The following is a 27,047-nucleotide window of genomic DNA, read 5'->3' on the forward strand; positions in this document are numbered from 1 at the left end:
CAGGAAAGGTATTGGATTCTATGCTCGAGCACGGAGTAGATTTGTCTTGGTGACTTACTGCCGCCCAGACAGCTGGGATGGCTACTTTGATGCGAATCTGAGAACTCGATCGACTGGTCACTTATCCATGAAACAAGTACGATACTCGAGAATCCACACCCCAACACATATAGCACCATGTACCAAGATATCTAGAGGACGCGCAAACTTGGGACAAAGGTCGAAAGGCAAGGATAAAACACAAGTAGTGCGGTGGCTCAAAAACATCTACGTCGTTCGATCGCCCTGTATCTCCTCCCTTGAGCTCACCTCTTTTCCAAGATTCCAAACTCGTTGCCTCCCATCTACATTAGCCGCGGTGAGTTTCGCGGATGCTTCTGAAATCTGTCGACACCAGTTGTGCTGCGACGATCTCGATCTGTTGGAAGAAATGACGCGACAACTCCGGTCGTTTCACAAAATCCTAAGATACCCGTAGTTGGTCCATGTGAATTCGTAGGCAGCTGTATATTCTGTGTCTCGAGAGGCTCAAGTCACATTATAGAAGCAGTCTCCCTCTAGTAGCAGCACAAGTCCGTATTCGCTCGACATCTCCTTTCTCCCGGAATTTCACCTGGCTTGCACAACTGACTGCGACCTGGTCTGAATCTCTCTGCCTGCGCCTAGGCCGTGGTCTCACGATTTTCCCAAAAGTTGAAGGTGCTGATCTTGTCCACACTCCACGCGGCCTCCCCGCCATTGTTGTTGAGAACCGCGTTTCCTTCTTGGAACCTGCCCGCGTCTCTCTTCCGCTTGCAGTACTTCCGGGCGCACGTCTCCACGCCCTGCCAGTCGTCTGCGTTGAGGTAACTCTTCACGGATTTGCCGTCTTCATGGAGTTTGCAGAACGCTTCGCGGACCCAGGTGAGACAATTGAACGCCGAGTCGTCCGCTGGGATCGGCAGGTCTCGCAGGATGGAATGAAGGCGCTCTTCGTCCGTGACCTTGCACACGGCGACACGCACCAGACCGCTCTGGGCGATGGGGTTTGAAGGGATGTCTTGTTCCTCGTAGAAGTGCCTGTGCGTGTTGTGGTCGAGGTGAGCTACATGATAGCGGATCCCCTGGTCCGTCCGCCGAGCAGTCTGAGGACCGACAACGATAGACCAGTGATAAGAGTCGCAGCTGAGGGCGTTGCGAAAGGAAGAATTCGTGGACGAGGCACTCCGCGGATAGAGGACGATGTAGAGTCGAGGCTTGTCTTTGGCCGGCTTGAGTGACGAGGTGGACGGGAGAGATCGAAGGAACTGAGGCTTCGTCGAGCTTGGACTCATTGCTCCAGCAACTCACACTCGGTCAAAGTCAATGATCCTCAGTCAAGGGAGAAGAGGGGCACATCCGAGATGGAAAACATAACAAGCCCGCAGTCTGCCCTAGCAACGGGCTCTTGGGGGGGAATTGTACTGTTGGCACCTTAGGCACGAGGCATTCTTTTTGGTGGGATGGCACCGGGAGAAGGACCGAAGAAGTGAGGAAGACAGTTGGCTCGCTCGTGCCCCTCGGCTAAGCCATTGTTAGTCCGGCCCAAGCCCTCCGAGAAGACACTTGAGGCAGTGGGTGATGGTTCATAATGCAGATTGGTGAGCGTTTTCAATAGTCAGTAATCTCTGCCTTTGGCATCGTCCCAACTGCGAGAATACCTCAAAGACACTCCAGAAAACCTCATTAGCGACCCGTCGGGCCCGGACAGGTGATGAAATCAGACAGATGGTTCACGTGAAGGCCTGACATGTATTCGGTGGGGTTCTGTTACTCGATATAGAACAGCTATCACGCCCACCTCTTCCATGATGACGAAATGTGTCAGGTCCCCAAGATTTCTGTTCGTTGATGTCCCTCAATACTCTCCTGGCCCTTCGCCCATCTTCGGCATGGGGTCAGCGGGAACAGATCTGAGTAAGTCTGGGCGAATGATCAGCTTCGGTGTCTGCTGATGTCCTGTGCTGGGAGATTGGCCTTCCCACGTTGAAATGGGTCTCGTGAGGTTTTCTGAGATCTGCATTTTCACTCCATATGCATGAGCCACAACATTCCACGTCAAAGTGACTGCAACATGACGGAGTGGCGGAAGAGAAGGGGGAAAGGAGTGGCAGGGCGACGACGGCGATCGCGGGAAGTCAAGCCACAGTTTGTGGCGGTGCTGAGGTGGCGCCCACGATGCCGGGGTACCTACGAGCAGGCAATCTCCATCCTTTGAGTGTTGATTGGTTGGCAGGGGTCACGAGTGGAGAGAGCAGGAGAGAAAAAGGCTCGTCTAGGGAGGATAGGCGTCAACTCAGACGTCATGGGTGGATGCAATCAAGGACGTGAAATGCCCTGGATAGTGCCTAGAAGGGACCCCCAGGTTAAACAAGGTTAGGAGGCTGGCGTCTGCCGAAATGGCAGGCAGGCTGATGCCAATGGTCTCTCCCGACGCCAGGCGTGCCCTGTTCGTAATCCGAGTCTCTGTGCCAGGTGCCCAGTCAAGTGTCTGCCTCCGCCTCCCCAGCCATCCGCAGGACTCAGCTAAAAGTGACTTGTATCTCCCTCCATCGCGCAATCTTCCTTTCTTACCACCCCCCGTGTCTCTCAAACTGTCGCTTTTTGCTCGCAAGCATCGCATTTTACGCCCGTTAATCAACTCAAAACACGTCTTCTGCAGACCGCTCTAATTGAGTCAACATGCCTTTCACAGCATCGTAAGTCTCTTCCAACTTCCGTCCCCTTCCGCGCAGTGCGCCCGCAGAGCTGACCAGCTGCTTCTAGCGATATTTGCAAGATCATTCTTGCCATCATCCTCCCTCCCCTTGGTGTCTTCCTTGAACGAGGTTGTAATGCCGACTTTTTCATCAACATCCTGTTGACGATCCTGGGTTATATCCCGGGTATCATCCATGCTCTGTACGTTGAAAACGCGCGCCAGATCAATCCCATCCAGAGCCGAAGCTAATACTATTGCAACAGTTACATTATCCTGAAGTACTGAGCGATGAAAACCCAACCTAATGTCCTATCATCCCCCGTCGAAACACTTCCACGTCTGTCGAGGCCCGACACCACCTCGCCGTATCTTGATATCCCCCACCTGCTTTTGATTCTCAGAGCATGATACAAAAGACATTCCCCATTATGCCCACAATCTCATTTCGACACGAGATCGAACCCCCAGGGAAAGCACAAAGATTCAGCCGGCATGAACCGGGCATCGAAACTGGATAGGGTGGTGTGACCTGGACCATTGAACCGACTTGTTTGCTGGACGGATGGGCACTTTTCCGTCCAACTTTCGGCGCAGAGGTCGATTTTGCTGCACGTGGTTTGGACGCAGAGGTCTTAATTCAGCATAATGAGACACATTTTACATCCTGTTCATTTACCGATTTCTAATGTTTACTCCCTGGCCATCAATGAATGTGCTCGCTTCCACTAGTCTAGCAACTTTCCGGGAGATGGTGAGACTGAGGGCAAACTTCGGAACTGCCATGTCCGAGCCTCCTAGATGCCAGTCTGGAGATTGTGGAAACCTGGCGACCCAGTCTTAGCCCCATTTCCAACGGTTGATGTGCGTCATCTAGGGCTGTATTAAGTGACTGACAATCTTAACTCCTACAGTACCAGGAAATACCCTTGTTGTCCTGTAGCAGGATGACAAAAGTCCAGTTGCGGAGAACTGTGGTGCTAGCGCAAACAGCAATGATGCGATGGGGACTTGCCGATAGAGAGCGCTGGCTCCGAACCCAGAGAATAGGGAGGGAGAGTCCACGTCGGACAAAAGGGATGCGCTGCAAGCCAAAGGACACTGCGAGAGTGATATACCCCCAAAGGATCGAGTATTATTATGCCAATCATCCCCCAACTGCGTGGAAGCGCCCTGTAGCCGCCGCTCATATCCGAACCCTACAGCCATTTCCCCATCCGGGTTGGCCAGGGGAATCTTGAATCACGTGATGGGTCCCCTCGCCGGCTAGAAGTATCCCTAACCGCTGGCTCAGCGACTATGCTTCATCCAATGCTTCACATTCGACCAAGTCCACCTTGATGCTCTGCGGGTTTCAGGCTACACAGCCTATCGCAAATCAATATCCCAGCCGCCATCGTCATGCCTCAGTCGGATTGTCCTTTTCCAGGGACAAAAATTCTACATCCGCCCTGTTCGAGGGGTGAGGTAAGACCAAGGGACAAACTCGACGTTAAAAGAAGCCCAGTTTCTCTTTCGCGCCGGGTGTCTGCTACCAGGGCTACGAGTTGTCCATTGTCGTCAAATATTGCTCCCCTTCTGAGCTGGCTGCTACTTACCTGCTTGCGTGTTGTGTAGCTACCGTTCACAGAAATATTTCCGCAAACAGCCACTTCGGTAGGCATGATGCCTCAACGATGACAAAGGCAAGTCCATCGACATGGGTGACCATATACGGATTGCCCCCAGTGCGTTGGCGAACCCTCACGATGGCGACCAGCTCCATACCCGACAGGCGTCGACAGACACCTGCCTCCCTCCGTCCCTTCTCTCTGTTATTCCCGCCTGCGCAGTCGACTGCGTTCAACAATTTGCGAGCCACAATTACCCAGGAGCCACATGCGCAAATACCTCAGACATTGAATACCTCTGCACACAATCTAACATTTCAGGACTTACTATCGGCGAGGGTTCCGTACAGTGCGTGGTCTCAGCTTGTACGGGGCAGGATCAGGAGGACCTGGATGTGTACGGCGTCTGCAACTCTATACCAGATGCTCAACCGAGGACGGCTCGCACCATCACAGCTACAATCATTGGGTCTTCCACCACCACATCTAGCACTATGGAGAACCTGCCCGCCACGATAGGGAATCCAACCTCGACCGAGGAGGTTAGCACCATTGTGATGGCTACGGATACACCAACGCGGATGATAGCAACATCAGCAGCCTCCCCCACATCTGGAGGTTTATCTTCGGTAACGGATACACCGACAAATACTATGATGGGCCAGACTACCAGTGGGTCTGCTGGGTCCGACGGAACATCAGGAGCTGTTGCTGTGCCAGAACAGGTCACCCCTCGATCGGGTCTTACTACACCTCAAATTGCAGGAATTACCGTTGGCGGTGCTGCCACCGTTGTTATCGTTGTTGGATTGATCCTTCTGCAGATCTGGATACGGAAGCGACGCCGAGAGCGCCGGCGTAGCCAAAGACGCTCACGCCTGGTTGAATCATCACCTCCGGTGAACCCTCAAAGCTTCGAGAAAAAGACTCCGCCAAACTTCGGAAATGCTGGAAGTACACTTACAGTGCCCAGTACTCAGGGTCGCTTCTATGCTCCGCAACAGCCGACGGAAGAAAAGAGAAGAAGCTTCTGGCGGAAGAGCATCAGACCCGAAGAAATCGGGATAGCGGTCTCACCAAAGATGCCTGGCGAGCATTCTCCTGTAAGCGCGTCTTCTCAGCAAAGCTTCTCTCATCTGCTACCTAAGGCACCTCCTGGAGTTCTTTGGCCTGCACAACTCGACGTCGAAGCTACCAGGGAACGAAGGAGATATACGCAACGGCCCGTGAGTGATGCCACGGAGTTTGACGATGAGCCAGAAACGAGACCACAAGAACCTGAGCGAGTTTTCGTGGATAATCAACCATTCATATTAGAGAAACCTCCACTGTCAAAACGGCCAAGGGGCCCGCCTCCAAACCTGAGATTGCCGGCGTTACCAGAAAGCCCAGCCAAGTCTGCAGGACAGACAGCAAGGATTCCCTTGACTCCAACTTACGATAATGGCAATGTTGATTTATCCTCACCGCAAACCAACTCCCAATCACCTACCACCTCACAGCTAGCCCTTCCAGTAGCGGAACACAAGCTGCCCGCGTCGTCAATGTACGCAAACAGAAGTGTCCTGAGGAAGAAGCCTCCAGCAAGACTCCCTCTTCGGGTCATCAACACTCCGCTTGAGGAGCCTCTCATACGACCACGGAATCCTCCGATGCCACCACAATTGGCACCACCGCCGCCTTCTGTAAACCGACGAACTATAGCTGTCAGCCGTAGTTTGGATAGGCAAAGTTCCGCGAGCTCCGTTTACACGGAGATTGAGGAAGATACAACACCCGAAGAAGCAAACAAGCAACTTGGAATAAAAACGAACCCTGCGACAACCTCGATCGTACCTCTCGACATTCATGACATCTCGCCTGTCCAAGAAAGCCCCATCAAGGATTTGAGATATCCTCGGGTTCCTCGTTCGGCCGCCATATCCAGACAGGCAGACAGACCTGCCCAACTTCGATCAAGTTTCAATCTGTCCCCTACCTCAGCTTTTGTACCAATATCAACTTCAACTCTTCGACCGACCAAGGATCAGCTTGTCCGCGCCGAACTCAGCTTTATGCAAACAGATACCACCTCCTCCGATGGATACCTGTCCGATGAGATTATCGAGTTTCCCATTCCTCCTGTGTCGAAGGTTCACAGAAAAAACTTGGGCGAACTCAGGAGCAATCCGTCAAGCGGTAACAAGGGCCCTCCTCTGCCCGCCCTTAGTCCGTCTCTGAATGAAGTGATGAGCGCTAGTACCAGAACAGTGAACATCATGGTTCCGCAACGGTCGCCATCCTCCAAGGCCCGATTGACACCAAGTAAATCGAGCAGCGGTGATTTATATCTGACAGTTGAGATTTGAGAACTGAACGATAAGGATTTGTCATTCAGGAATTGTATTATCATAGGTATTGTTGTCCGCTTGTCCGGACGCTCATGCGTGTCCTTGGCACGTCCTTGATGTATTATGAGAAGCCACAAGTGGTATGAGAAAAGACCGATAGAACAGAAACATCATTTAATCTTCAAAGCATGTCTCACCATTCAGTTACAGCTGGGAAATCTTATCCACCATTTGAAAAATGCAGTATTTTGGTGAACCGCTACGCTCGCTTGCCGCTTTTCTCACTTGGCCCCAAGCAGCGAAAACTGGTGCGTGTCTGACACAAAGGTTTCAGCCAAACCTTCCATTTCTCGTGAACGAGTAGGTGGTTGTCAGACACGGCATTGAATCCCGAAAACAGCCAATAAGCAGCTCTCGGCCTCCACCATAGCAATGGTGACCACAGAGACCTTTGCCATTTGGGACATACTTGTCTACCATCCCGTTTGATATTGTCCCTCCTTTCCTTCAGTGATTTAGAGCGTGTTTTTCAACAGTCCAAAGGACATCCGGTCTCGCAGACCAGCCATGTTAAACATACTGCCTCACCCATCTCGACAAAGCGTGTTAATACGTGCCAGTTCGGCCCATCTACGCAACTTTCAACGGTGTCTGAGTGTACGGAAGACACAACCTTTTATATGGCGAAGAATAAACTTGGGAAATTATGCGTTTCGAAGAGTCCGACTACCAAGATTATCTGATGGATCGGCGACGTCTGCCTCTGGTAACAAGTCTTCTGCTCAACATCCCTCACTGAACAAGCCGAGGCGGCCCAGCGATCCAAATAGCTCCGTCCGAGCAAGCGTAACCTGGTTGACCAGAGATCCAGCGCTTGTGGTGAGTAAGAAACTGATCTGCGCACTGGAGATTTCCTCCTCCAGCCTCCCGAATTCTTTCTGACGGAAATAGGATCTTGAAAAACTACGCCTAGAGCTACCTAGGTATTGTGATAATAAATCCCTGGTGAAGCTCGTGGTCTTGTTAGTGACACCGTCCCTGGCTTCGCTCATCGACCCAGGCGCCTTCTTTCAGCATGTCCTAACTTCTCTCTACGCTGGCCGTCGAAGTTTTGTGTGGGAAAACCCCATAGAGAAACCCATCAAATGCGTCACTGCTGTTGTTGACGCGCTTCCTGTTCCTCCAGAAACTCCTAGCAATTCAGATGGAGATTCTGCACGAGCCGCTATTTCCGATGGACTTGCACTCTTCATGAGCTCTGAGAGTTTCGACGCGCGATCTGTTTATGCGCCGTCGGAACTGCTTGACGACGCAGAGAACAAGCCCACCGCAACATTGAAATTTTGCTCCACCCCTGAGGTGAGCTCGTCTGCTCTGGCATCAGACCAGGGCCCCCCCGTACGGCACGTCACATTACCTGCTGCCAACACCATCTTTGTCAATGGACAGCGCGCTACTCTTTTCCAGGATTTGTGGAGGATCAGGCTCACTGATTCCGAGGAGCCATCCATCAACTATCTCGGCAGAAAGAATCTCAAATCATTCCAGTTGAACCTTCAGTGCCCCGAAGATAGTTTTGTAAATGGTGGATCTGCTCCCCTTCACATACTAACGAAGCCGAGGAAGGTAGTACGATCTATGGGAAATGTGCTTCGTCAAATTGAGGTCGATGGGGAGGGTGTCCCCGCCTCACAAGAGCTCGAGAAAGCCGTTTCAGCATATATCAAGGCGAATCCTGCGAGCACTGCTCGAAGCCCACTACTTGTCTTTGCTCTGATCCGTCCACCGGGGACATTATCGTTTGAAGAGGGTCCCGACGGGAACAACGATATTCATGGATCGGGTTCACTGAAGTCTCTATGGCACGGTGCACAGCTCTTCAAAGTGTCGGGCGGCGGAGGAGGTTGGGGAAAGAGACAGGGCCTCCTATCACTGGAAGCAGCCGTGGGTTTTGAGACCACTGAAGTTGCACCGTCCTTGGCGTTCCCCGATTTCGATAACGACCAAAACGTTTTGCATGAGCTGAGCTCGCGCGGTATAGTCCCGACAGGCAGTACGGTCGAGTTCCTCGTTTGTTCCGCGGATCTTACGTGCAAGGACACCTCCAGGGCATCCCTTTCCAAGCCGGCGCCTTTCCTTCCCACAGAAGACGGTACGACAGTCGTACTAGGCACTGCCACGGACCCCGATTCCCAGGACGGCATGCTAGAGGGCCCAAATGTCACCAACGCAGGAGTGATCTTCTTACCGGATTACTTCGGCATGGTCTCTTACGGAGGTGCTGCTCTCGGCACCAACGGCTCAATGTCAACCAGGCTGAAACCATCAGCGATTTCGCGGACGCGATGTGATGTGCCAAATGCTCGCTTCATCATTCGCGGCGTGGGAAGTGTTCGACAGCCCCGTTCCAAAGAAAAAGAGTAGATGTGAGAGACAGAACAGGAGAACTCAACTGCAGAAGGGAAGATGTCGGTCGGGTTCTCAACCATGACAATTTATGTCATCAAAGCTTGACTTGGCCCCGGAATGGGCGTCATTAAGCTAGCTTGCAATGACTCAGAGTCTCGACGCCACGCAAGAGAGTACTGAGACATTACTTAGCTGGCATCTATATTGCTGAAAGCACGAGCGTCCATGTGATGTTCTCACGTCACCACTTCGGCCCCAGAGTCAACCACGGATATGACCATCGTTTTAAACTGAACACATGTTCAGAGGCCAAACACATGCCGGGCGTGTTATTGGTGAGGATTATGACCTTGACTGAGGAATATCCACATCCAATTCTCCCATCACCTGAAGAACAACGCCCAATGACTCCATGAAGCCATTCACAGCGACTCGGAGCATGCGATTGGTAATTGCGTTATACTGGGTACGAAGAACCGTTTTGTGGGCGTCTTGTAATCCATCGTCACCCAATACTATATGACCATTGACAGCCCCCGGGGTGACCAAAGTGAACTCTCGACGAACCAGCGGGGACAACTCAGCATCGACTTGTAGAGCGCGCATGGCGATGGAGGCGAGGCGATGGTTTAGGAGAGGGATATGGATGACTCTGCCAGGGAGTGTCAGTGCTTGCACAAAAGGACCGGGAAGGGACATCGCGACGCACAATGAGCATGGAAAGTCGGACTGCGAAGTGTCCAAAGCCATGTCGACTGAGATCGAAAAAGGGCCCTGCGATGCATCTGGCGAGGCTGAGCAGCCCGAGACAGTCCAGCCAGTTTGAGCGAGGCTGAAGATCAGCCAGACATCACTCAGGGAGTTATTGAATCGATGTGTGGGTGCGGGTACATACCAAGGTAGGAATGGCTGCTGCTATGGCGAAGTACGAGTTGCGGTGATGTGTGGGTGAAGGAAGATCCTTTTTGAAACCCGATAAGCGGTTGCTGGGAAACCATGATGCAGGGGCGCAAAGTAAACATGACGACGGGGACCTTGGAACCTTGGGGCTGCGACCCCTTCCCCGTTTCATTCATTACCCATACGTGCCCGGATTTCGCATCTCTCAAATACATCGCCATTGCTTCCTCTTACCAAGCACCACATCTTTACCCTCTGTCGCCCTCTTCGTCTACATCCCATCGCATTCACGCTGCTTAGCTGTATCTTTGCTACGACCTTTGCGTCGTGATATGCTGCAAAGTTAGAGACATTCCTATCTTCCCAGAACTGTTGACAGCGTCTCCTCTTTCGGGCATCGAGCGCCCAAGCTTGTCTACGCTTGCCATCTGCGACACTGAATACCTGTGCGAAATCCAATCATTCCGTTGACGGCGATCCCTTCTCAGCTGTGAGCAGTGATGGCGCCCTCGCTGGTGCATCCTGCCAGTTACGGCCAGGTCATCGAATACATCCAAGGTAAATACACCTGAAACAAAACAATGCCCCTCATTGCGATGCGCATCATTGACATTTCTCTCCACCACAGATCGCCTCTACCTCGCGTCCTACACTCAAGCACCCAACGAGCATACTCCTTTCCCGTATCCCGCGCAGGCAAAGAAATCGCCGCAAAAGAAATCCTCCAAAGCGCAGTCGGGTCCCACTCTTACCGTTCTACGGCCACCTCCAGTCTACTTCACCATCGACGACACTCTTCTGTACAATGCTTTCCACGCCGACTTCGGTCCCTTGCACATTGGCCACCTCTATAGGTTCGCCGTCCAATTCCATGAAATCCTGGGTGACCCAGCGAACAACGACAAAGCCGTCGTATTTTGGAGCAGAGCTGATGCGAGGAGCCGAGCAAATGCTGCGTGTCTTGTCGCATGCTATATGGTCCTGATCCAAGCGTGGCCTCCTCATCTTGCGCTTGCGCCCATCGCCCAAGCTGATCCTCCATACATGCCCTTCAGAGACGCAGGGTACAGTCAGGCAGACTTCATTCTCAACATCCAGGATGTTGTGTACGGCGTCTGGAAGGCCAAGGAAGAAAATTTGTGTCAGCTCAAGGAGTTCAATCTTGAAGAGTATGTGAGTCCTCTCTTTCTGAGGGATATTGCTAACATGGATAGGTACGAACGATTCGAACGAGTTGATCAGGGAGATTTCAACTGGATTTGTCCACAATTTGTTGCCTTTGCATCTCCTCAATCTGAGCCAACAGTACCAATCCCCATCTCATCTCCGGCCTATGCGACACTGCCATCTTGCATCCCAGAAATTCAACGTGCCAGAATACCCCAACCCTTCAAGAACGTCCTTGCCCATTTCGTCCAACGTGACGTTGGTTTGGTTGTGCGACTCAACTCGGAGCTCTACTGTCCAACATATTTTACTGCTCTCGGCATTCAACACATTGATATGATCTTTGAAGATGGGACCTGTCCCGCCCTTCCCATTGTCCGAAAGTTCATCAAGCTGGCCCACGACAGCATTGCAAAGAGCAAAGCCATCGCCGTCCACTGCAAGGCCGGTCTCGGCAGAACTGGGTGCTTGATCGGAGCCTATTTGATCTATCGCCATGGCTTCACCGCAAACGAAGTCATCTCTTTCATGCGATTCATGCGTCCTGGAATGGTGGTTGGACCACAGCAACACTGGCTGCATCTCAATCAGGGACAGTTCCGAGAATGGTATTTGGAGGATCAGTGGAAGGCAAAGATGGAGCTGAACAAACCCTCGACGCCTCGCATCATGTCGGCGAAGACACCAATGCGTCTTTCCAGCGGAGCACAGGCTGCGACTCCTGAACGATCGAGCGCCCAAAGAACTGCTCTAGGTGAAATCGATGGCAATGACGTCTCGAATGCTGGAGCTTATCAGGACGAAAACCTGCCAGCCCCAACGCCAGGTCAACCTCGAAAGTATGCTCGAATGGATCCTCGAAGCCACCCCTATGCTCGCTCGACTTCTGGCGCCATGCGCGTCAATGGCAACAAGTCTGAGAGTGAAGTTGCGACTGTCGAGACACATCGACTCAGTACCAATGGCGCGGAAAGCGAAGAGGAGCTCATTTTACAACGAGCGGCATCGCGCCGAAGTCAAAGCAAGAGCCCCGGCAGTAAAGGTAAAGCTCGCAGCGTTTCGTACACAACCACAACGACAACCATGACCAAGACCTTCGACGTAGGCGATACGATGGGCATCTACGAGGACGATGGCGACATTAATTTCCAAATAGAGGACACGAACGCCATTTGGGACGAGCTCGCTCAGGAACAAGAGAATCTCAAGCTCAGCACCATGACTGAGAAAGGCCAGAATGGAGCCGCTCGACCAAAGACTCCACGGTCTGCCAGTGGAATGGGGGCCATGGGTGTTTCAAAGACCCGGTCGCTTAGGGAGTCACCACGCCGCAATGGAGTCGAGGATAAGATGAAGGTCAGAAAGACAAGTGGACGTGTTGGCAGTGCCAGTCACGGACCAGTTGGTGTGAAGCGGTAGTGTTGCGAATTTCACGACCAGCTGAGCATTTCGTTATGACCAAACTGCAACGACATGGTGCTGGATAGTCACGTACTTACTGAAGACCGACAACGGCCACAAAAGAGAGGCATCGGCGAATTATGGAGTCACTCATTCCGACAGGAGACATGTACATTCACATTTGGAGTGTTACGAATGGTGTGGTTATGGTGCAACCTCGGGCAGAGCATGAAAATATTGTGTATTCTCTTGACCGCATGAATTGGACTCAGCATGAAATGGCAATGGCGCAGACAGGAGCAACAAGGAGTGAAAGACGGGGTTTCTGGCTAGCAACGATAATGGACGGTTGGCCAGTTGATACTGTGTGATTGTGTGCGCGTCCTCTGCGACCGTCGAGCCTTGTACTTCGTGATTCAACTTGAAACCGTTATGCAAATGATATTCCTATTGTCAGAGAGAGCGAATACATTGAGAGTATGTGCACTGTACTAAGATCTTCAGACTCGGGTTACAAGCCGCTCGTAATAATTTATTTCTGCCTCCAGGGTAGGCGAACCCCAGTGGGGGCTGCTTGAAGCGATCGAAGGAGGTGGTATGCCAAGATCTGCATCCGGGAAGGGAAGGTAATGCGAATTTTCAATCCACAAACCCGAAATTTCTCTTTGTGGCCTGTGTTTCTGAAGGAGCACCGCACCCAAATTTCCTCTCACATCAACCGCTGCATCACTTCCAAAGGCGCAGGATATTGATCTCTTTGCGACCTCCGACTGCACCAAAGAGGAATAAAGAAATGGCACCATCCGTGAAAGTAAGTCTCCATACCGCCGGGCTGCACGCGCGGTCAGTCAATTCGACCGATCCAACCGAATCGCTTTGCTGGTCCTCATGTCCTCGATGGGGTGCAGTAGGCTAAGGTTTTTCTCTTCCCCCTGTTTTGGGGGAAGGTGTTTTGGAATATAGGCTCGTGGTACCGCTCAGAAGGCCGCGATGAAGGGCAAAGCTGGCGCGAAGGGTGGAAAGGTCACGAACAAGGTACGCAACATGAACACCAACACCCACATCCACACAGTCATGCATGCGCGCATGCGCATGCATTGTCAGATTTTATGCGACCAACGTTGTCCCCGTGTCAAACGATGATATGGGAACGCCTTGCTGATGTCCATGACCGGAATAGTACACGATCAACTGCTCCCAGCCCGTGTCCGACAAGATCTTCGACCTCTCCGCTTTCGAAAAGTTCCTGCACGAACGCATCAAGGTCGAAGGCCGCACTGGCAACTTGGGCGACAATGTTGCGATCAGCCAAGTCGGCGACGGCAAGATCGAGGTCATCACCCACATCCCTTTCTCCGGCCGCTATTTGAAGTACCTGTAAGGAAAAGAAAAAACGAGTCTTGCCCAACACAATCCACCCCGGCATCTTCCCCTCTGTTCATATGATCATGCAGAACAAAGGAGTGCTCGACAAATCCATGGCCTCGAAGCATGCGATGCTGTGCGCTGAAGGGAAATGGATATTGTGTGGTGCTCCTTGCACCCCTACAGACACCCATGCATTTGGAACGGTCAACGCTAACGAGAATTGCGTGACGCTCAATTAGGACCAAGAAATTCCTCAAGAAGCAACAACTCCGGGATTGGCTCCGCGTGGTCTCGACATCCAAGGGCGTCTACGAGTTGCGTTTCTTCAACGTCGTTAACGACGAGGGTGATGAGGATGAGGATTAAATCAGATGACCTGATGCACAGCGAGCCGCACAAGGTATCGTCATGCTGTCAAAATTCCCAACATCTGAGGTGGAAGGAGTCATGACAGGCCAGAGAGTGTATGCATCATTGATCGACACCTCAGACCAGGAGCATGGGCGGTGATGTCTCAATATGCCCCTGAAGTCGAATCAGAAGGGCTCTGATATTGAGCCTGCACTTCTGCCTTGCCTCGCTCCCCGAGACGATAAAGAGAGGTCAATGGCTTCCATTTGGGCGTCATCATGTCAAGCATCGTCTCGGCAAGTCACCAATGATACTTCTCCTTGTTTCATACAGTGATAGAAAACTTCCCGCCATAGCCCAATGTCAGCAAAATAGAAACTGCAAGCCCCGTTCCTTGTGCTTGGCCAGCGATAGGTATTAGCCAGTTCCTTTCCCCGGCTGTATTCGCTGATAGAGATGAATCTGATACCTCATATTCTCCAGCTCCACGGGGTACTTCAGCGGCTGCAGCTGACTCAACCTGAACCACCTGGAGTCTTCAGAGACATACATCCTCCACTTGCGGTTGCAGTCTTCTTCCTTGCCAGCAACTTCCAAAAGCGTGTGATCCAGCAACCATTTCATTGGGTACCGCCTTGTCTTGTTGTTCGCGTTCCCGTCCTCTTCTCCTCGTCCCTGGATAGCACTGGATCCAGATCCCACTTTCACTTCAGAGTAGCTCCCCGGGCTATCCACCACCAGGAGCCACGAGCCTGGCGACATGGCATCTGTAAGCGCCAGAAGAAATGCTGTCGTGCGTGCGATGGAGGCCGTGAAGAGCTCGTTTAACGTGAACATGATTGTACAGAGATCTGCCTCAGCCACGGTGTTGTTCTGCAAATCAGCCTCATCGATGGCGAGGATGTCATGCTGAGAGAATCGGACGGAGAAGTCATCACTTGTTGTGAAGGGTTTATTCGCCGCTTTGGCGCTCTCAGCTGCATAAGTTGACAACGGCGGCGGCGTGCACAGTGCGGCCTCTATTTTCGAAAGGCAAGCTGACCAGTCTGCAATATCGACAACATGAACAACCAGTCTGCCTGATGTTAGTTGGCGTGTTCGTGCTGTGGCCGCACATGCAGCCACCTCTGCGCCTCCGCCACCTCCAATGCAAACTACGCTACAAGCGCCGGTCGCACGTGAAAGATGTGCTCCTGTCGACGACAGACTCGCGTTCGTGTCCGGAGCCGTGGTCGCAGTTTCGGCGAGCCCATCCCATACTCTTTGCAAATCGTCGTGCAGGAAAATGCTCGTGTACCCTAGGGCACGGCTGGCACTCCACCTGAGTGCATATGCCTCAAGGTACTCTGGCTTGGCGAATGCACGAACAAAGTCACGCCGGAACAGGTGGCCTTTGACCTCCTGGATGGTGGCGTCCAACTCGACTTGGTCGTGGTTGAATGGAAATGCCCGACGAAAAGCGTCCAGAATCAGCTGTTGCAATTCGACCGGTAAAATCAAGCCACAGGGTTCAGGACGTTGTTGCACTGTTATACCAGTGCTGCTACTCGCCCCGCCGCGACCGCGTGGTTGCGAAGTCTGACGTGTCCGACTTTCTGCGTCTTTGTGTTTCCTTGCAGGCGCCATTGTATCGGTTCGTGCACCAGAGATATGGATGCTGGGAGGGCAAGGGGCCACTGATACTCGGCAGGGTTTTCGAGAAATGCTGTGCTGCCGCAGAAATCATGCACCCGTCGCACAATTCAGGCTGGCCTTCGGAGAAAAATCCGAGATTGAATGGCCCTCTTGTGTCCCCAAGACCTGCCAGATATGCTGGCATGCGGCGAGGGGACTGGCTCCTCTCCGATGTTGGGTATTCTGGATTCACGTAAAGAAAAAGAAAAAAGCCTGCCTCGATAGCGCCAACTTTTTGGGTGTCATCGGGAAGGGGGGCTGTATTTGGAAGTACGGATCGGGTTAGGCACGAGGCGATTTTGTTGCTTGGAGGTTAAGCAGGATGAACGACGAATTATTTGACCCAGAGTGCGCCGCGCGAATAATAACGCACTCGAAGGTCCGAACGCGGTTTTCGGGCCCGCAGGAGATGCATGCAAGAGAATTTTGGTCCTCCTGCTTTGTCCCCTTTCTCATCACACAGTACATGCCCTTGCAGGATGCTTCCGTGCCTAAGGTAGCTGGGCCTACCGACCGCACATACAAACCACACTCTTCTACCAGGCGTTTGCCGAGTGGTTCGCGTTAGCTCCAAGGAAGATGTGGTTCAGGACCATTTTTGGGATTCATTGGTTGTCAGGATTTCAGCTTTGGCGGTCAGCTTGGGCTAGCCCCAGAGTTCCCACACACATTCTGAAGTCGGTGAAGCACGAGGGCATCTGTGTGGGGTTTCATTGATGAAGTGATGCCTTATCTGTTATCCACCAGCAACCGAGATCCTGAATGTTGTCGAGGAGACGGCATCAAGCGAGTTTCAGTGTGCGTCCTTGGGGATTTGCATCCTTTGCGAGCTTTTCCGACACCCAGAGACTTTCTGTGAACGGTGCAGGATCGTGAGCCGGTCGAGCCGATTCGACGGCTGTACCCGGCGAAGAAGACATTGAGGTACGGGATGACTTGGCCAGTGGGAGACGACGATGGCGCATCGATGGACCTGTCCAGATGGGAAGCCTTTGTTCCCTTGTTGGCCAGTGACTTGGATCCGGGGTTGAGAGTTCCTGCATAAGCGCAGGAGCTTGGACTCCGCTCAGGAACAGGTGCGTGGTACTAGTACTCGTAGCGTGAGAAGCAGGGGCCACTCTGCTCTGGTTTTGCGCCGATCCAAGAAGATCTTTCAGCTTCCCCCAAGAAGCGAAGGGATGGAGGATCCAACTCCGGAACAAGCTGACAGCTGGCAGTTTGCGGCAGACACAAGTCCTATGCATCGCAACACTCAGTCAACATGCAGGTAGAACGACAAGTTACCCAGGACGAGACAGCAAGGTCCGAGGCTGGAATAGCAGCGCAAGGGCCGGCAATCTCGTAAAGATTGGGCTCATTTGACGGGCCGTACGGGCAGGGGATTTCTCCTTTCATGGGCTCGTTCAAGTCTTGCCTGCCAACTCATGAAGCGGTCGACATCTAGGACAGGCGATCGAGCACACACCTCAGCATTACTATTTCGGGCAGGCGGCCAAGGTGATTGTGAAGTTGGGTATGTGGGTGTGCGTCGTGTTTCGCTCCCTCTGTGCATCTGGGGACTTCGAGGATGAAGGGCGCAGGGGGCTTTGCGGCACCATCAGATAGACGAGCTCAGCCGCCACCTCCATACTCGTATGGAAGCCCTTGTAGAGATTTTCTCCACCAGAATAATAGATGCGTCAGACTGTTTGCGATCGTGTTACGACATTTCCAGTCTTGGGTCCTTAATGTAGCTGCATCAAACCTCATTTTCCTTGTTACCACCTAGTCAGTCTGTTGGCAGAGGAGTTCGTCCACCATAGCCGTAAGCAAGCAAGGACCCAGGCTGGAAAGGGACTGGTAACCGGCCGCTACGGCCACTGAAGCCACCAAAAGCTCGCTTGACCAGGCCCCAAATCTACGCCTAAGCCCAATTGTCCTCCAGCAGCCAGCCAGGGCACTTGACCTGACTGGCCTAGCGACCCAGTTTCCCGGTGGACCACCGCGCACAGTCCAATGTGCGCAGCTGGCCACACGTAACTCACCTCCATCCCCTTCAATTCCACCACTTCCCATCTCCCATCTCCCGTCCTCTTTTCGCACCCGTACCTCATCACACTCTCTTCCTCCCTCACACTCTGCCCTCCCGCTCTCTCAAAGGGCCTCATCAGCCTCGTGGCTCCTGTTCGAAGGAAGATCTCTCACCGATCTTTCTTCCAGGTAGCCGTCCACTCCTTCATTTGAACAGCAGCACCAATTTCCCATCCCTTCCGTCGATCGATCTCCAATTTCAATTCAACTGCGACCCTTCGAAGTTGTGCTCGAGACTTGGTTTTCAGGTACTACCCACGACTGCACACAACTCGACGCTGAACTTCTCACTCTCTCAGATACCTTTGTACAAGTCATTCATTTCACACGCATACTCTTGCAGCGTTAATCGCCTCCCCAACTCTCTGATGGTGGCAGTCTTTCCTTTGCAGCCAAGCAGCATCTACATCCACAACCTCCGCAGGTGTCCGGACGCCTTTGACTTTCCCTACCTTGCACCTTCCTGCTGGCCAGACCGCGCATCTTAGTATTGTTGGGTGGTTGCCCTGTCAAGATTGAGCTATGACTTCCATCTCCTTACCTGCTCCGGTACCAGCATTGTCACCCTTCGACTCAACGCCCGGTTCTCCTCCGCGATCGCCTCAAGCCCACCGAAGACGACCTTCTCGAAACCCAAATGCTCTTTCTCCTCTACCGATCTTCTCCTTCAATCCTGGTGCGGATGAGAATGCTACAGATTTAGATGGAATGGATTCGCCCACCCAGCGTGCCACCGGCATGACTGCTGAGGTCGGCCGTCGCTCTGCGAGGCCTCCTCCGCTACCTGACTTCAAGTTCAACCCAGGCGCCAGTCTACCACCCGAGAGAGGTCCAAGCCCGACTCATCCCGTTCTTCAAGAGATGGCCCTCAACAAGCAGCGTGCTGTTCGTTCTGCCAAACCGGCTCCTTTGCCCGCATTCACCTTTGCTCCGACCGCGACACCTTCGCAGACCTCTCCCAGTCCAACGAAAGCGAGCTTTGTTGATGCCCAACAACCTTCTCGTGGTGGTCATCGAAGAGGCGGAAGTGAATTTGTGGGTGGAGGTGGGACTGATGGACCCCAGTTGGTCAGCACAAGCCCTGAAAAGCCAGAGTATCGCCCTCACCCGCCAATATCTGGAGCAAGAGGTCACGCCCATCGCCGTTCGCAAGCTGTTTCAATCTCTGACATCGACACGTCTGAGCTGATCAAGGCAAATGCTGTGGCGAAGGCGCGCGCGGGTTCGACACCAACCACTCCATCAGACAGTGCACAGGCATTTGCATTCTCTCGTGCTAGTCCGCATATCCGACAGTCAATGTCAAGCGTGGTCAAGACACCGCCATCATCTCCTCGCCGCAGGGGTAGTGTCCCTGGAATCCGACCTCGCGTGGGCTTTTCCGATCATGTCGATGTCATACCCAGACCGTTGTCCATGATATCCTCCGAGACCGAAGGTAGTAACTCAACTGTTCGGGGAGGGCATTCCTTGTCTGGCAGCATCAATTCCATCGCCAGTCCCGTACCGCGCCCAACGTTCGTTGTTAGCGCGTCACACGATACGACGACTTCGCCAGAGAGACCACAAACGGCAGACGCACTTTCTACGCTGTCCCCAGGAATGGCATCCGATAAGACAAAGAATCTGTCTCTGATCAATCTGCCGAAACGTCCTCTATCCGCTTCTGGGTCACCTGGAACGTTGAGCTCATGCAGTCCTCCTAACAAGAAGAAATACTTTTGGTTCAATCACTCCGCCACTAGCTCACCTTCAACCACTCCCAAAGGTGAGCGGGGGGATCCCATGGATGTTTTTGTGTCTCCCACCTCCACTTTGCATGGCTCAAGGAACGAACTCAGACCTCGAACTTCTTCAGGAGAATCCATCTCGAAGAAGCGAAAATATCATACCTGGACCTCAGGAATCTTCTCCAGAAAATCAGAGAAGCGATCCAACAAGCCCAAACCACAAGATCGTCCAGCACCACCACCGCTCACAAGGACTCCCAGTGACCAGCTAAACGAGATCTTTGATGCAGACGACACGATCGTGATTCGCAATCCCTCGCCCGTCGCGACTAGGGTTCGACCTGGTGCAGAGACTTTTGCAACATTGGAAGATTGGAGGTCAAGTCACCACGAAGAACAGATTACCAGTCCAACCATCGATCTGGACGCCGCTCTGGGACCTTTTGGAAGCGAAGAGAAGTTCGGTCAAGAAAGCAATGCCAAACAAGCTTCAAAGTTGGCAAAACTTCACAGCAGTGAACGCAGAGGACCAATGGATGCTTTTGGTACGATCCATAGGAGGACTGAATCAGCACCAATCATGCCTGCAGTCAATCGCAACATCTTCGGCTTGCATCACATTGGCAGTAACGCTTCGCTTTCTGAAGATGTCTTCGACGAAGAAGAGGAAGACAATTTTCTGGCGGAAGAAAATGCCGCACAAACCACCCCTGTGGACGGTCGGAGTCAGGAAGAATTTTCTGCCTCGCTCCCGTCGGGATCTCCCAATGCCAAAGTTGCAGACGGCCTCGGTTTATTCATTCGTGACAGCTCAAGCGACGGGGTCATTATTGTCGACTCGGATGATGACCTTGCCCGGGTCGATGCGAGATCCTCCAACTCAACGATCGAGGCGCCGGTATTTCAGGATTTCGAACCTCGAAAGCGACCAATGTCTTCACCAATGGCTTTCGCATATCCGGCACCCCAGTCCCATTACGCTTCGTCTACAGACGGACGCACAACTTCAGCTTCGATGATGTCTTCTCCCGATGCTGATCATATTTCCTTCGAAGCTCTCTCCCGGCCGTCTCGACTGCTAGGGGAGCCAAGCCCTGACCTGATTCTTCGCGCATCCAACGACGATCTTCCGTCACTAAGTGACAGCATTTCTACCGGTGCCGTGCCGAGATTCTCCAGTAGTGCAGGTACAAGATCTTCTGTCGAGCAACGTTCGGCATCCATGATCGACCCATCTACTTCCAGATCGAACAGTCAGCAGGCGTGGAAACGTTCGAGCTTGGCCAGTCTCAACCGGTTCATTCCGGGATCGTCTCACGGCAGCAAACTCAAGTTTGAAAGCATTCCAGACAATAACGCTGTGGACGACCAGATCAGAAAGAAATCGAACAGACTGAGCAAGCTCATGCTTTTCTGGCGATCGAAAGAGAAGGCAGAGAAATGATTGAACGTGGAATCTATCCATTTATGGCTTTATGAACAGCGCCTAGGCGTTGGAAGCGCTGATGAATTATGTGACTTGGCCTTGTTGGAACTACTCTTGCTGATTGCGCAGCTTTACGAAATTTCACGGAAGGAGGTCAAGCGACCGCCGTACCTTTTCTCACCTCAAGTCAATCATGAAAACACTCTTGTCACTCCACGCAAAACCATATGAAACCAGGCATGTTGAGCCTCTCACTTTTCTTGCTAAACATTGCGGAAGCTACGCAACGATTTTTCAACAACAGGGCTGGCGTGCTGTCTGATAAAGCTTTCTCTTTCTACAGTACTGAACATGAAAATTTGATTATGTTCATATGGATGGGCAGAGAGATGCGGATAAGTTTGATTAAGCTGGCATTGATGGAATGAGCTTCGGAAGGGTGGGTGCCTCGTCTCGAATGACATGGAAGAGGCAAGAGTTCTCTTCGACGAAATCCTGTGACAGACCCCGTCCTCTGTGTAGTTTGGGCGAAGTACAACCCGATAGCACTTGTCCTCAATCAAAGAGTATTTTGATTGAATATAGTGTTATCGAGGAAAGCAAGAAAAGACCGTTGAAATCCCCACTGCAAAATACTTTCCTAATCCTCTCTTACTCTGCTTGATCCGTGGCTCTTCAGATATGCACAATGTCCCGTTCCAGTTTTCCTCCTCTCTATAGCTGCAAAACCCGAAGCCCAAATGCTCTATTTTCTGATCTGGTTCGACCAGTCCATCAATACTGTGCTGAATGCGGTTATCCCACATCATATGCGAGATCAAATGCCAATCTCGGTGCCAAGACGTTGAATACACAGGCTGGTCTGCGACAGGGCATGTTTACAGAGGCTTAAATTAAACGTCCTTCCATCAAGAGGAGCATCAACCACGCTGCAGAGGTATCCGTTCCAGTGCTTGCACCGTGGCCCTGCCCTGTCTCTGTAGGGATACCTGCATTGGCTTTTGACGGCACACACATTCATCTTGGTTCTGGAATATACATATCGACAATCATGAGAGACATTTTCAGGGCAGCCCCTTCATTCTGCCATGCTCAAACGATACCGGTTTGGGGATGCTCAATATTGCCAAAGAATATGTCAACCTACTTGTCAAACTCCATTCTCTGTTGGCCCTCCCCAGGAACGGCTGGTGAACTAGTCACTGTCTCGATCAAGGTAGCCACAATCCCAGTGTCGACACACTCACGTTTCTCCATACTTTCCGACACTGCAACCTGCCAAACCCCAATGACGATCCACCCAGGCTGCCGCCAGTTCATCTGATGTCCACCAGTACAAATAGATCATCGTTGAAACGACACAACCAAAAACAACGACATCCTTTGGTTGACAACGACTCTGCCACTCGAAAGCCACTCGATATGACCAAATTTCTCTCCGGCTGCTGCGTCGATCAAGGTGGCAACCGACCAAGTTCCAAAAGTTGTGAATATCTCAGACTCAGCAGAAGTGAGGGCAGGAAGAAAATCCTGTGTAGTCAGCGAAGGACATTGGTGATTCGGGAATCTGACATGGCACGGGGATGATCATCAGACCACTCCGCTTGACCAAACGCCGGCCGCGTTGGAGAACACTCTGAAGTGCAAGGCATTCCATTAGAGGCGTGAATTGTCGGATGCCAGAGACCGCGTTACCTAAGAGCCGCCAAAGCAAGTGGATAGTCAACAACGAAGTTCAAGCCTGTCTGGGTTCAGCGGCTCCATATCTACGAGAAGCTTACCAATTGGCGAACTCGAACAGAGAGACCGACATAACCAGGAAGCAAATGATCGAAAATGAGTACGAGCAAGCTCATCTCAAGTCAAAAGCTCGACGGCCCAGCATTTCGGAACGCACATCCCTGGAGTCGTGAATCGCCTCTTCAGATCTGTACGTCATTGGACTACACGAAAATTTCCTCCGCAAATGCCCTTCTGAGAATGTTTTATGGCCTTTTGCATTATCACCATATCGTTCATTTCTGGCCTGGATCACAAAGCGGTCTTCCCCACATCCCTCAACCCCCTACTCTGCAGCCTCATCGATCCAGTTGCCGCAGAGCCGCCACGGGAACATCAGAGGGCGAGCTCAAACTAACTCAAATGTTGTCGCAATCTCGACATCAACCAGCCCAAATGGTACTGATTGACCTTGAAGATTATCAGTCCTCACAAGCCGGTGTATCTGTGTCAATTCGGTCGCAATACTTGACCCATAAAGACATTGACGGCAGACAGGACATTGAGAGCCCTCGCGGTCATCCTGTTCGTATAAGAAGCCGCGGCGAAATCCCTTCCAACTCACGCGTTCATAGCGTTTTGGACGCCACTGACAAGCGGTTCACATCTTCTCGTCACAATACTAAGAGACGCGCTTCTCGGATCTGATTCATATAATCAAAGATTCGCGGAGAATACACTGCCGACAGTTCAGTTAGTCGAACGGCCCGCCAAAGACGAAGCCACAGCTCAATTTCTCCAGGCCCAGAAGAACGAAGATCCTAGAATATATATATATATGGAATTACGAGTGCACGCCCTGCCATCCACGATTGTTCGTTAGCTATGGGATTCCCTAAGAGAGCTGCAGTCAAGCCCTCAAATAGCACACGAGGACAATGTCAATATCTGTCCGCCAATTGCCTGACAGCATTTGCAAAGAGCCTACTACAGGTGACGATTTACCAACGGAAGCCGGAAAGTGAAAGCGCTCGATCAAGAGAAACAAGCCCAAGGAGATGTTGAACTTTAGCAAGGGTCGAAAACGCGAACTTCCTTCCTTGTGGATATGCCAGGCAGTAACATGGACAAAATACAAAGTTTCATGGAGTCCTTGGTCAAGAGAGTGCTGTCAATACCTACATCAATCGAAGGAAGAACGAACGAGAGCTATTGCGAGTTATGAAGTTTCTCCCAAGGTGATACTCCTGGACAAACTCACGTCACCCTCTCAACAGCCAATTCTTTCTATTTCTGTCAGCCTATGGCAGGCAGTCGAAACTTTGGCTCTCGGAGCCTCTGCAATGAAAAATCCTCGAGTCGGCTCGCCGCCCGATCGATCTTCAACTTGAACTGGGTTATCTGCCACTACAACACGCTCACCACAGGCCACGGACAGGCTTGCACAAAAATCAGCAATCGATTTCCACTATTCCTGAGCACTGAAGTCATGCATATTGCACTATCAGCTGAAACACCACAATCAGGTATTGACCTCATCCTTCGTCTGGCTACATCAGTAGAATCACATCCATTAGAAGACGGCGACCCTACGAAAGATGAGTTCCGGTACATATGTTAGACAGAACTCAAAGTCTCGCCACGTGGAAGCGGGCTTCAGGTACACAGGTGAACTGGAACAAGTCCAAAGCGCTGGTCATTGGGGATACGGATCTCGAGGGACTGCCGGAGGGGATGGAAGTCTTGCGACGGGGCCAGATTTATAAATACCTAGGCATCCCGGTCGGAGTGGAAATCGCCGACGACATCAAGACATTCTGGGCAGACATGATCGAAGACCTTGAGGCGAAGGTGACACGGTGGCTGGGACTACGAATGTCCCAACGAGCCCGAGTACGGGTCGCCCAGACCATGCTCATGTCCGTACCGCGGTACGGCATCTTCTACCTGAGCCTCAACAGAGGCATCCAGAAAAAGTTTGAGCAACTACAACAAAAACTCGCGTGGGGCGGCAGACAGCCCGGCCTGGGGTCCTCGAGAGGGGACACTGCCGGTTAACAGGGGCGGCCTGAACTTACAAGACGTCAGACAAATCGTCCGCGCCTCGGCGATCCAATGGGTCGCGCGGATGGAAAGACAACCGAACCTGCCATGGGTACAACTGGCGACTCACTTAATGGCCAGGGACACAAGGTCCGAAGGCGTTAACCTGACCAAAGTGACGACACCATGGAAACGGGTGCTGAACGTGCAGAAGCAGAACGTGGCCCGCACGCCGAGCCTCCGTCACATCTGGGACACATGGTGGGAATGCTTAGAGTACCCCGGCAGGTTCGACCAGGCGCCAATCTCGTTCGTCATGCCGAGAACGGCGAACGAAGTACTGAATACGACCTTTTGGTACTTCCCGAGACTATTCGAGGGGGGCAACCTCCAGACTCGGGGGACGGCAACCTGGTCCACAGACACCTGGAAAGAAATAGCGGATGGGGCCTTCGGAGACATAGACCGGGTCGGGGACATCTTGGACCCCGTGACAATGGAGCCCAAGATGCCAGAGGGACTACAAGGGCAGGAGAGGCGCCGCATTGCACGAACGCTGCGCACACTCATCGGCGGCCTGCCACGGGCGTGGACCCAACTTGTGGAAACTGCCCCGATCCACGAACGACAAAACTGGACACGGACGAGGAAAGCATTCCAACACTGTCAAATGAGTTCGGCTCGGGCAGACGGTACAGAAGTCGGGCGCAAACTCGACGCGCTGTACTACCCATGGGTGTACAAGGCACTCATCAGACACGAACGGGGAGACTGCACCCTGGACGACAGAATCGAGGGGATTGTCCTGACAATGTCGAGGGCCCTGCGGAGAGCCGTACGGGCATCAGAGATATGGAATGCGGTGCTCAAGAGGAACCGTTTGCCGAAAACAAACGACCTCCTCTACCGGCTGCTACTCGACAAGGTACTCACGGGTGCCAAATTGTTATGGACAGGGGAAGAGGGCGTGGACACATGCCCACTGGACGGCCACGAACAGACCATCACTCACCTGTGGATAGAGTGCGACATTGCCAAGGCGGTCTGGCAGGAAATGCGGGAGATTCACCTCTCGGCAACACGATCTCGGCGGCGAGGACCATACAATGCCCCAATCCCGACAACCCGAGAGGAATTGTTGGGGTTTATGGCGATCGGCCCGCCGGGGTTGACGAATCGACACGACAAGGCGAGATGGCACACACTCTACTCGGAGGCGGTGTGGCAGATTTGGAAGCTCTACCTCAATAACCAATTCCGAGAAGAGAACTTCACGGCACGGGGGGCAGTTCAAGTGTACCGTGGGGCCATCCAAACAAGAATCATGATGGACCGGGCGTTGATCTTCAACCCCGTAAGGAGCGACTTTCGCGCAAAGAACCGGGCGGGGTTCACCAAAGTCTGGGGCCAGTCGGTGGATAGGATCTTATAGGAAGGTGTGAGGTGCTTAAGGCACCAAGAGAGACCCCGTGCGAGCAGTAGACCGTAGACAACATAGACTAGATAGAACCAACACATTCAATCGCCAAAGAACCCGTAGGGGGCAACCCCCGCGAAAAGACCCCCTACCTATGCCCGGCCCAGAAAGCTGGGCATGGGTAGGGACCAGACCCTTACGCGTTAAACGAAGTTGTAAAAGGGCCCCCGTCAAACGGGGCCCCTTACAATAGACTCTAACAACTAAGATAAATTAGATACAAAGAAAAATCCCACCCCGGGCCCAGTGTGGACCGACAGCCTGGGCAGAATAGACCGAGGTGGGTCCCGATAAGGGAGACCGTGGAGACGGTGTAGACAACGGCTTTTCTCGTGAAAGTCCGTGCCACTGAATGAGGGGCCAAAGGGCCGTCTGACCTGCTTCCGCGTAGGGATGGCCGGGGCTTGACCTCGGGCTGAGACAATGGTATCACCATCTATTCGTTTGGGGGCATACCCACCCTGAAATGCTTCGAGAGGAACCGTTGATTCAGATAATTGGTTTTTGCGGCTGTCTGACAAGGCATTGCCGCGACGCTACCATCTGCCGGATTATGGCTGAACGCCTCTAAGTCAGAATCCGTGCCGGAACGCGACATTATTGCTCCGCACGTCGTAGTCGGATACGAATAGGCTTCGGCCAGGCACCCCAACAGG

The 27,047-nt window shown here is 52.5% G+C and overlaps 9 protein-coding genes across 11 annotated transcripts; 6 read left to right on the plus strand and 3 right to left on the minus strand.

Moving 5' to 3' along the window:
- Positions 1-29: 29 nt before the first annotated feature.
- On the minus strand, positions 30-1,969 carry PV07_12488 (uncharacterized protein). The gene has a single exon (XM_016400017.1). The coding sequence runs from the start codon at positions 1,311-1,313 to the stop codon at positions 663-665; it is 651 nt and encodes a 216-aa protein (XP_016242385.1). The 5' UTR covers positions 1,314-1,969; the 3' UTR covers positions 30-662.
- Positions 1,970-4,040: 2,071 nt separating this feature from the next.
- PV07_12489 (uncharacterized protein) lies at positions 4,041-6,851 on the plus strand. The gene has a single exon (XM_016400018.1). It carries the CDS (start codon positions 4,416-4,418, stop codon positions 6,672-6,674), a length of 2,259 nt encoding a protein of 752 aa, XP_016242386.1. The 5' UTR covers positions 4,041-4,415; the 3' UTR covers positions 6,675-6,851.
- A 285-nt stretch (positions 6,852-7,136) lies between these two features.
- PV07_12490 (uncharacterized protein) lies at positions 7,137-9,173 on the plus strand. The gene is made up of 2 exons (XM_016400019.1): positions 7,137-7,535; positions 7,608-9,173. The coding sequence occupies exons 1-2, from the start codon at positions 7,224-7,226 to the stop codon at positions 9,078-9,080; spliced, it is 1,785 nt and encodes a 594-aa protein (XP_016242387.1). The 5' UTR covers positions 7,137-7,223; the 3' UTR covers positions 9,081-9,173.
- On the minus strand, positions 9,118-10,002 carry PV07_12491 (uncharacterized protein). Its single transcript, XM_016400020.1, has 2 exons — positions 9,775-10,002; positions 9,118-9,717 (listed from the first exon to the last, which is right to left on the minus strand). Exons 1-2 carry the CDS (start codon positions 9,813-9,815, stop codon positions 9,408-9,410), a joined length of 351 nt encoding a protein of 116 aa, XP_016242388.1. The 5' UTR covers positions 9,816-10,002; the 3' UTR covers positions 9,118-9,407.
- A 150-nt stretch (positions 10,003-10,152) lies between these two features.
- PV07_12492 (uncharacterized protein) lies at positions 10,153-13,020 on the plus strand. The gene is made up of 3 exons (XM_016400021.1): positions 10,153-10,523; positions 10,594-11,134; positions 11,180-13,020. Exons 1-3 carry the CDS (start codon positions 10,466-10,468, stop codon positions 12,549-12,551), a joined length of 1,971 nt encoding a protein of 656 aa, XP_016242389.1. The 5' UTR covers positions 10,153-10,465; the 3' UTR covers positions 12,552-13,020.
- Positions 13,021-13,215: 195 nt separating this feature from the next.
- Positions 13,216-14,719, plus strand: PV07_12493. Of its 3 annotated transcripts, XM_016400022.1 has the most exons (4): positions 13,216-13,344; positions 13,497-13,568; positions 13,714-13,910; positions 14,141-14,719. In XM_016400022.1, exons 1-4 carry the CDS (start codon positions 13,327-13,329, stop codon positions 14,265-14,267), a joined length of 414 nt encoding a protein of 137 aa, XP_016242390.1. In that variant the 5' UTR covers positions 13,216-13,326; the 3' UTR covers positions 14,268-14,719. The 3 variants fall into 3 exon arrangements, with proteins under 3 accessions (XP_016242390.1, XP_016242391.1, XP_016242392.1); XM_016400023.1 differs by having other exon boundaries at positions 13,216-13,568; XM_016400024.1 differs by having other exon boundaries at positions 13,714-14,719.
- On the minus strand, positions 14,112-16,109 carry PV07_12494 (uncharacterized protein). Its single transcript, XM_016400025.1, has one exon. The coding sequence runs from the start codon at positions 15,876-15,878 to the stop codon at positions 14,670-14,672; it is 1,209 nt and encodes a 402-aa protein (XP_016242393.1). The 5' UTR covers positions 15,879-16,109; the 3' UTR covers positions 14,112-14,669.
- Positions 16,110-17,978: 1,869 nt separating this feature from the next.
- On the plus strand, positions 17,979-21,890 carry PV07_12495 (uncharacterized protein). Its single transcript, XM_016400026.1, has 2 exons — positions 17,979-18,244; positions 18,296-21,890. The coding sequence occupies exon 2, from the start codon at positions 18,519-18,521 to the stop codon at positions 21,168-21,170; it is 2,652 nt and encodes an 883-aa protein (XP_016242394.1). The 5' UTR covers positions 17,979-18,244; positions 18,296-18,518; the 3' UTR covers positions 21,171-21,890.
- Positions 21,891-24,485: 2,595 nt separating this feature from the next.
- Positions 24,486-26,386, plus strand: PV07_12496 (uncharacterized protein; the record flags this gene model as incomplete). Its single annotated transcript, XM_016400027.1, has 2 exons — positions 24,486-24,874; positions 24,933-26,386. The coding sequence occupies 2 exons, from the start codon at positions 24,486-24,488 to the stop codon at positions 26,344-26,346; spliced, it is 1,803 nt and encodes a 600-aa protein (XP_016242395.1). The 3' UTR covers positions 26,347-26,386.
- Between the last annotated feature and the right edge of the window lie 661 nt (positions 26,387-27,047).

The sequence above is a fragment of the Cladophialophora immunda genome, assembly GCF_000835495.1.
Source record: "Cladophialophora immunda strain CBS 83496 unplaced genomic scaffold supercont1.9, whole genome shotgun sequence".
Lineage (NCBI taxonomy): Eukaryota > Fungi > Ascomycota > Eurotiomycetes > Chaetothyriales > Herpotrichiellaceae > Cladophialophora > Cladophialophora immunda.

Coding starts and splice junctions, on each gene's coding strand:
- PV07_12488 (XM_016400017.1), bottom strand. CDS start 1,313: ATGAGTCCAAGCTCGACGAAGCCTCAGTTCCTTCGATCTCTCCCGTCC.
- PV07_12489 (XM_016400018.1), top strand. CDS start 4,416: ATGGGTGACCATATACGGATTGCCCCCAGTGCGTTGGCGAACCCTCAC.
- PV07_12490 (XM_016400019.1), top strand. CDS start 7,224: ATGTTAAACATACTGCCTCACCCATCTCGACAAAGCGTGTTAATACGT. Junction 7,536..7,607: donor CCAGAGATCCAGCGCTTGTG/GTGAGTAAGAAA, acceptor TGACGGAAATAG/GATCTTGAAAAACTACGCCT.
- PV07_12491 (XM_016400020.1), bottom strand. CDS start 9,815: ATGGCTTTGGACACTTCGCAGTCCGACTTTCCATGCTCATT. Junction 9,718..9,774: donor TCCGACTTTCCATGCTCATT/GTGCGTCGCGAT, acceptor ACTCCCTGGCAG/AGTCATCCATATCCCTCTCC.
- PV07_12492 (XM_016400021.1), top strand. CDS start 10,466: ATGGCGCCCTCGCTGGTGCATCCTGCCAGTTACGGCCAGGTCATCGAA. Junction 10,524..10,593: donor GGTCATCGAATACATCCAAG/GTAAATACACCT, acceptor TCTCCACCACAG/ATCGCCTCTACCTCGCGTCC. Junction 11,135..11,179: donor AAGGAGTTCAATCTTGAAGA/GTATGTGAGTCC, acceptor TAACATGGATAG/GTACGAACGATTCGAACGAG.
- PV07_12493 (XM_016400022.1), top strand. Junction 13,569..13,713: donor GTGGAAAGGTCACGAACAAG/GTACGCAACATG, acceptor TGACCGGAATAG/TACACGATCAACTGCTCCCA. Junction 13,911..14,140: donor GGCCGCTATTTGAAGTACCT/GTAAGGAAAAGA, acceptor ACGCTCAATTAG/GACCAAGAAATTCCTCAAGA.
- PV07_12494 (XM_016400025.1), bottom strand. CDS start 15,878: ATGGCGCCTGCAAGGAAACACAAAGACGCAGAAAGTCGGACACGTCAG.
- PV07_12495 (XM_016400026.1), top strand. CDS start 18,519: ATGACTTCCATCTCCTTACCTGCTCCGGTACCAGCATTGTCACCCTTC.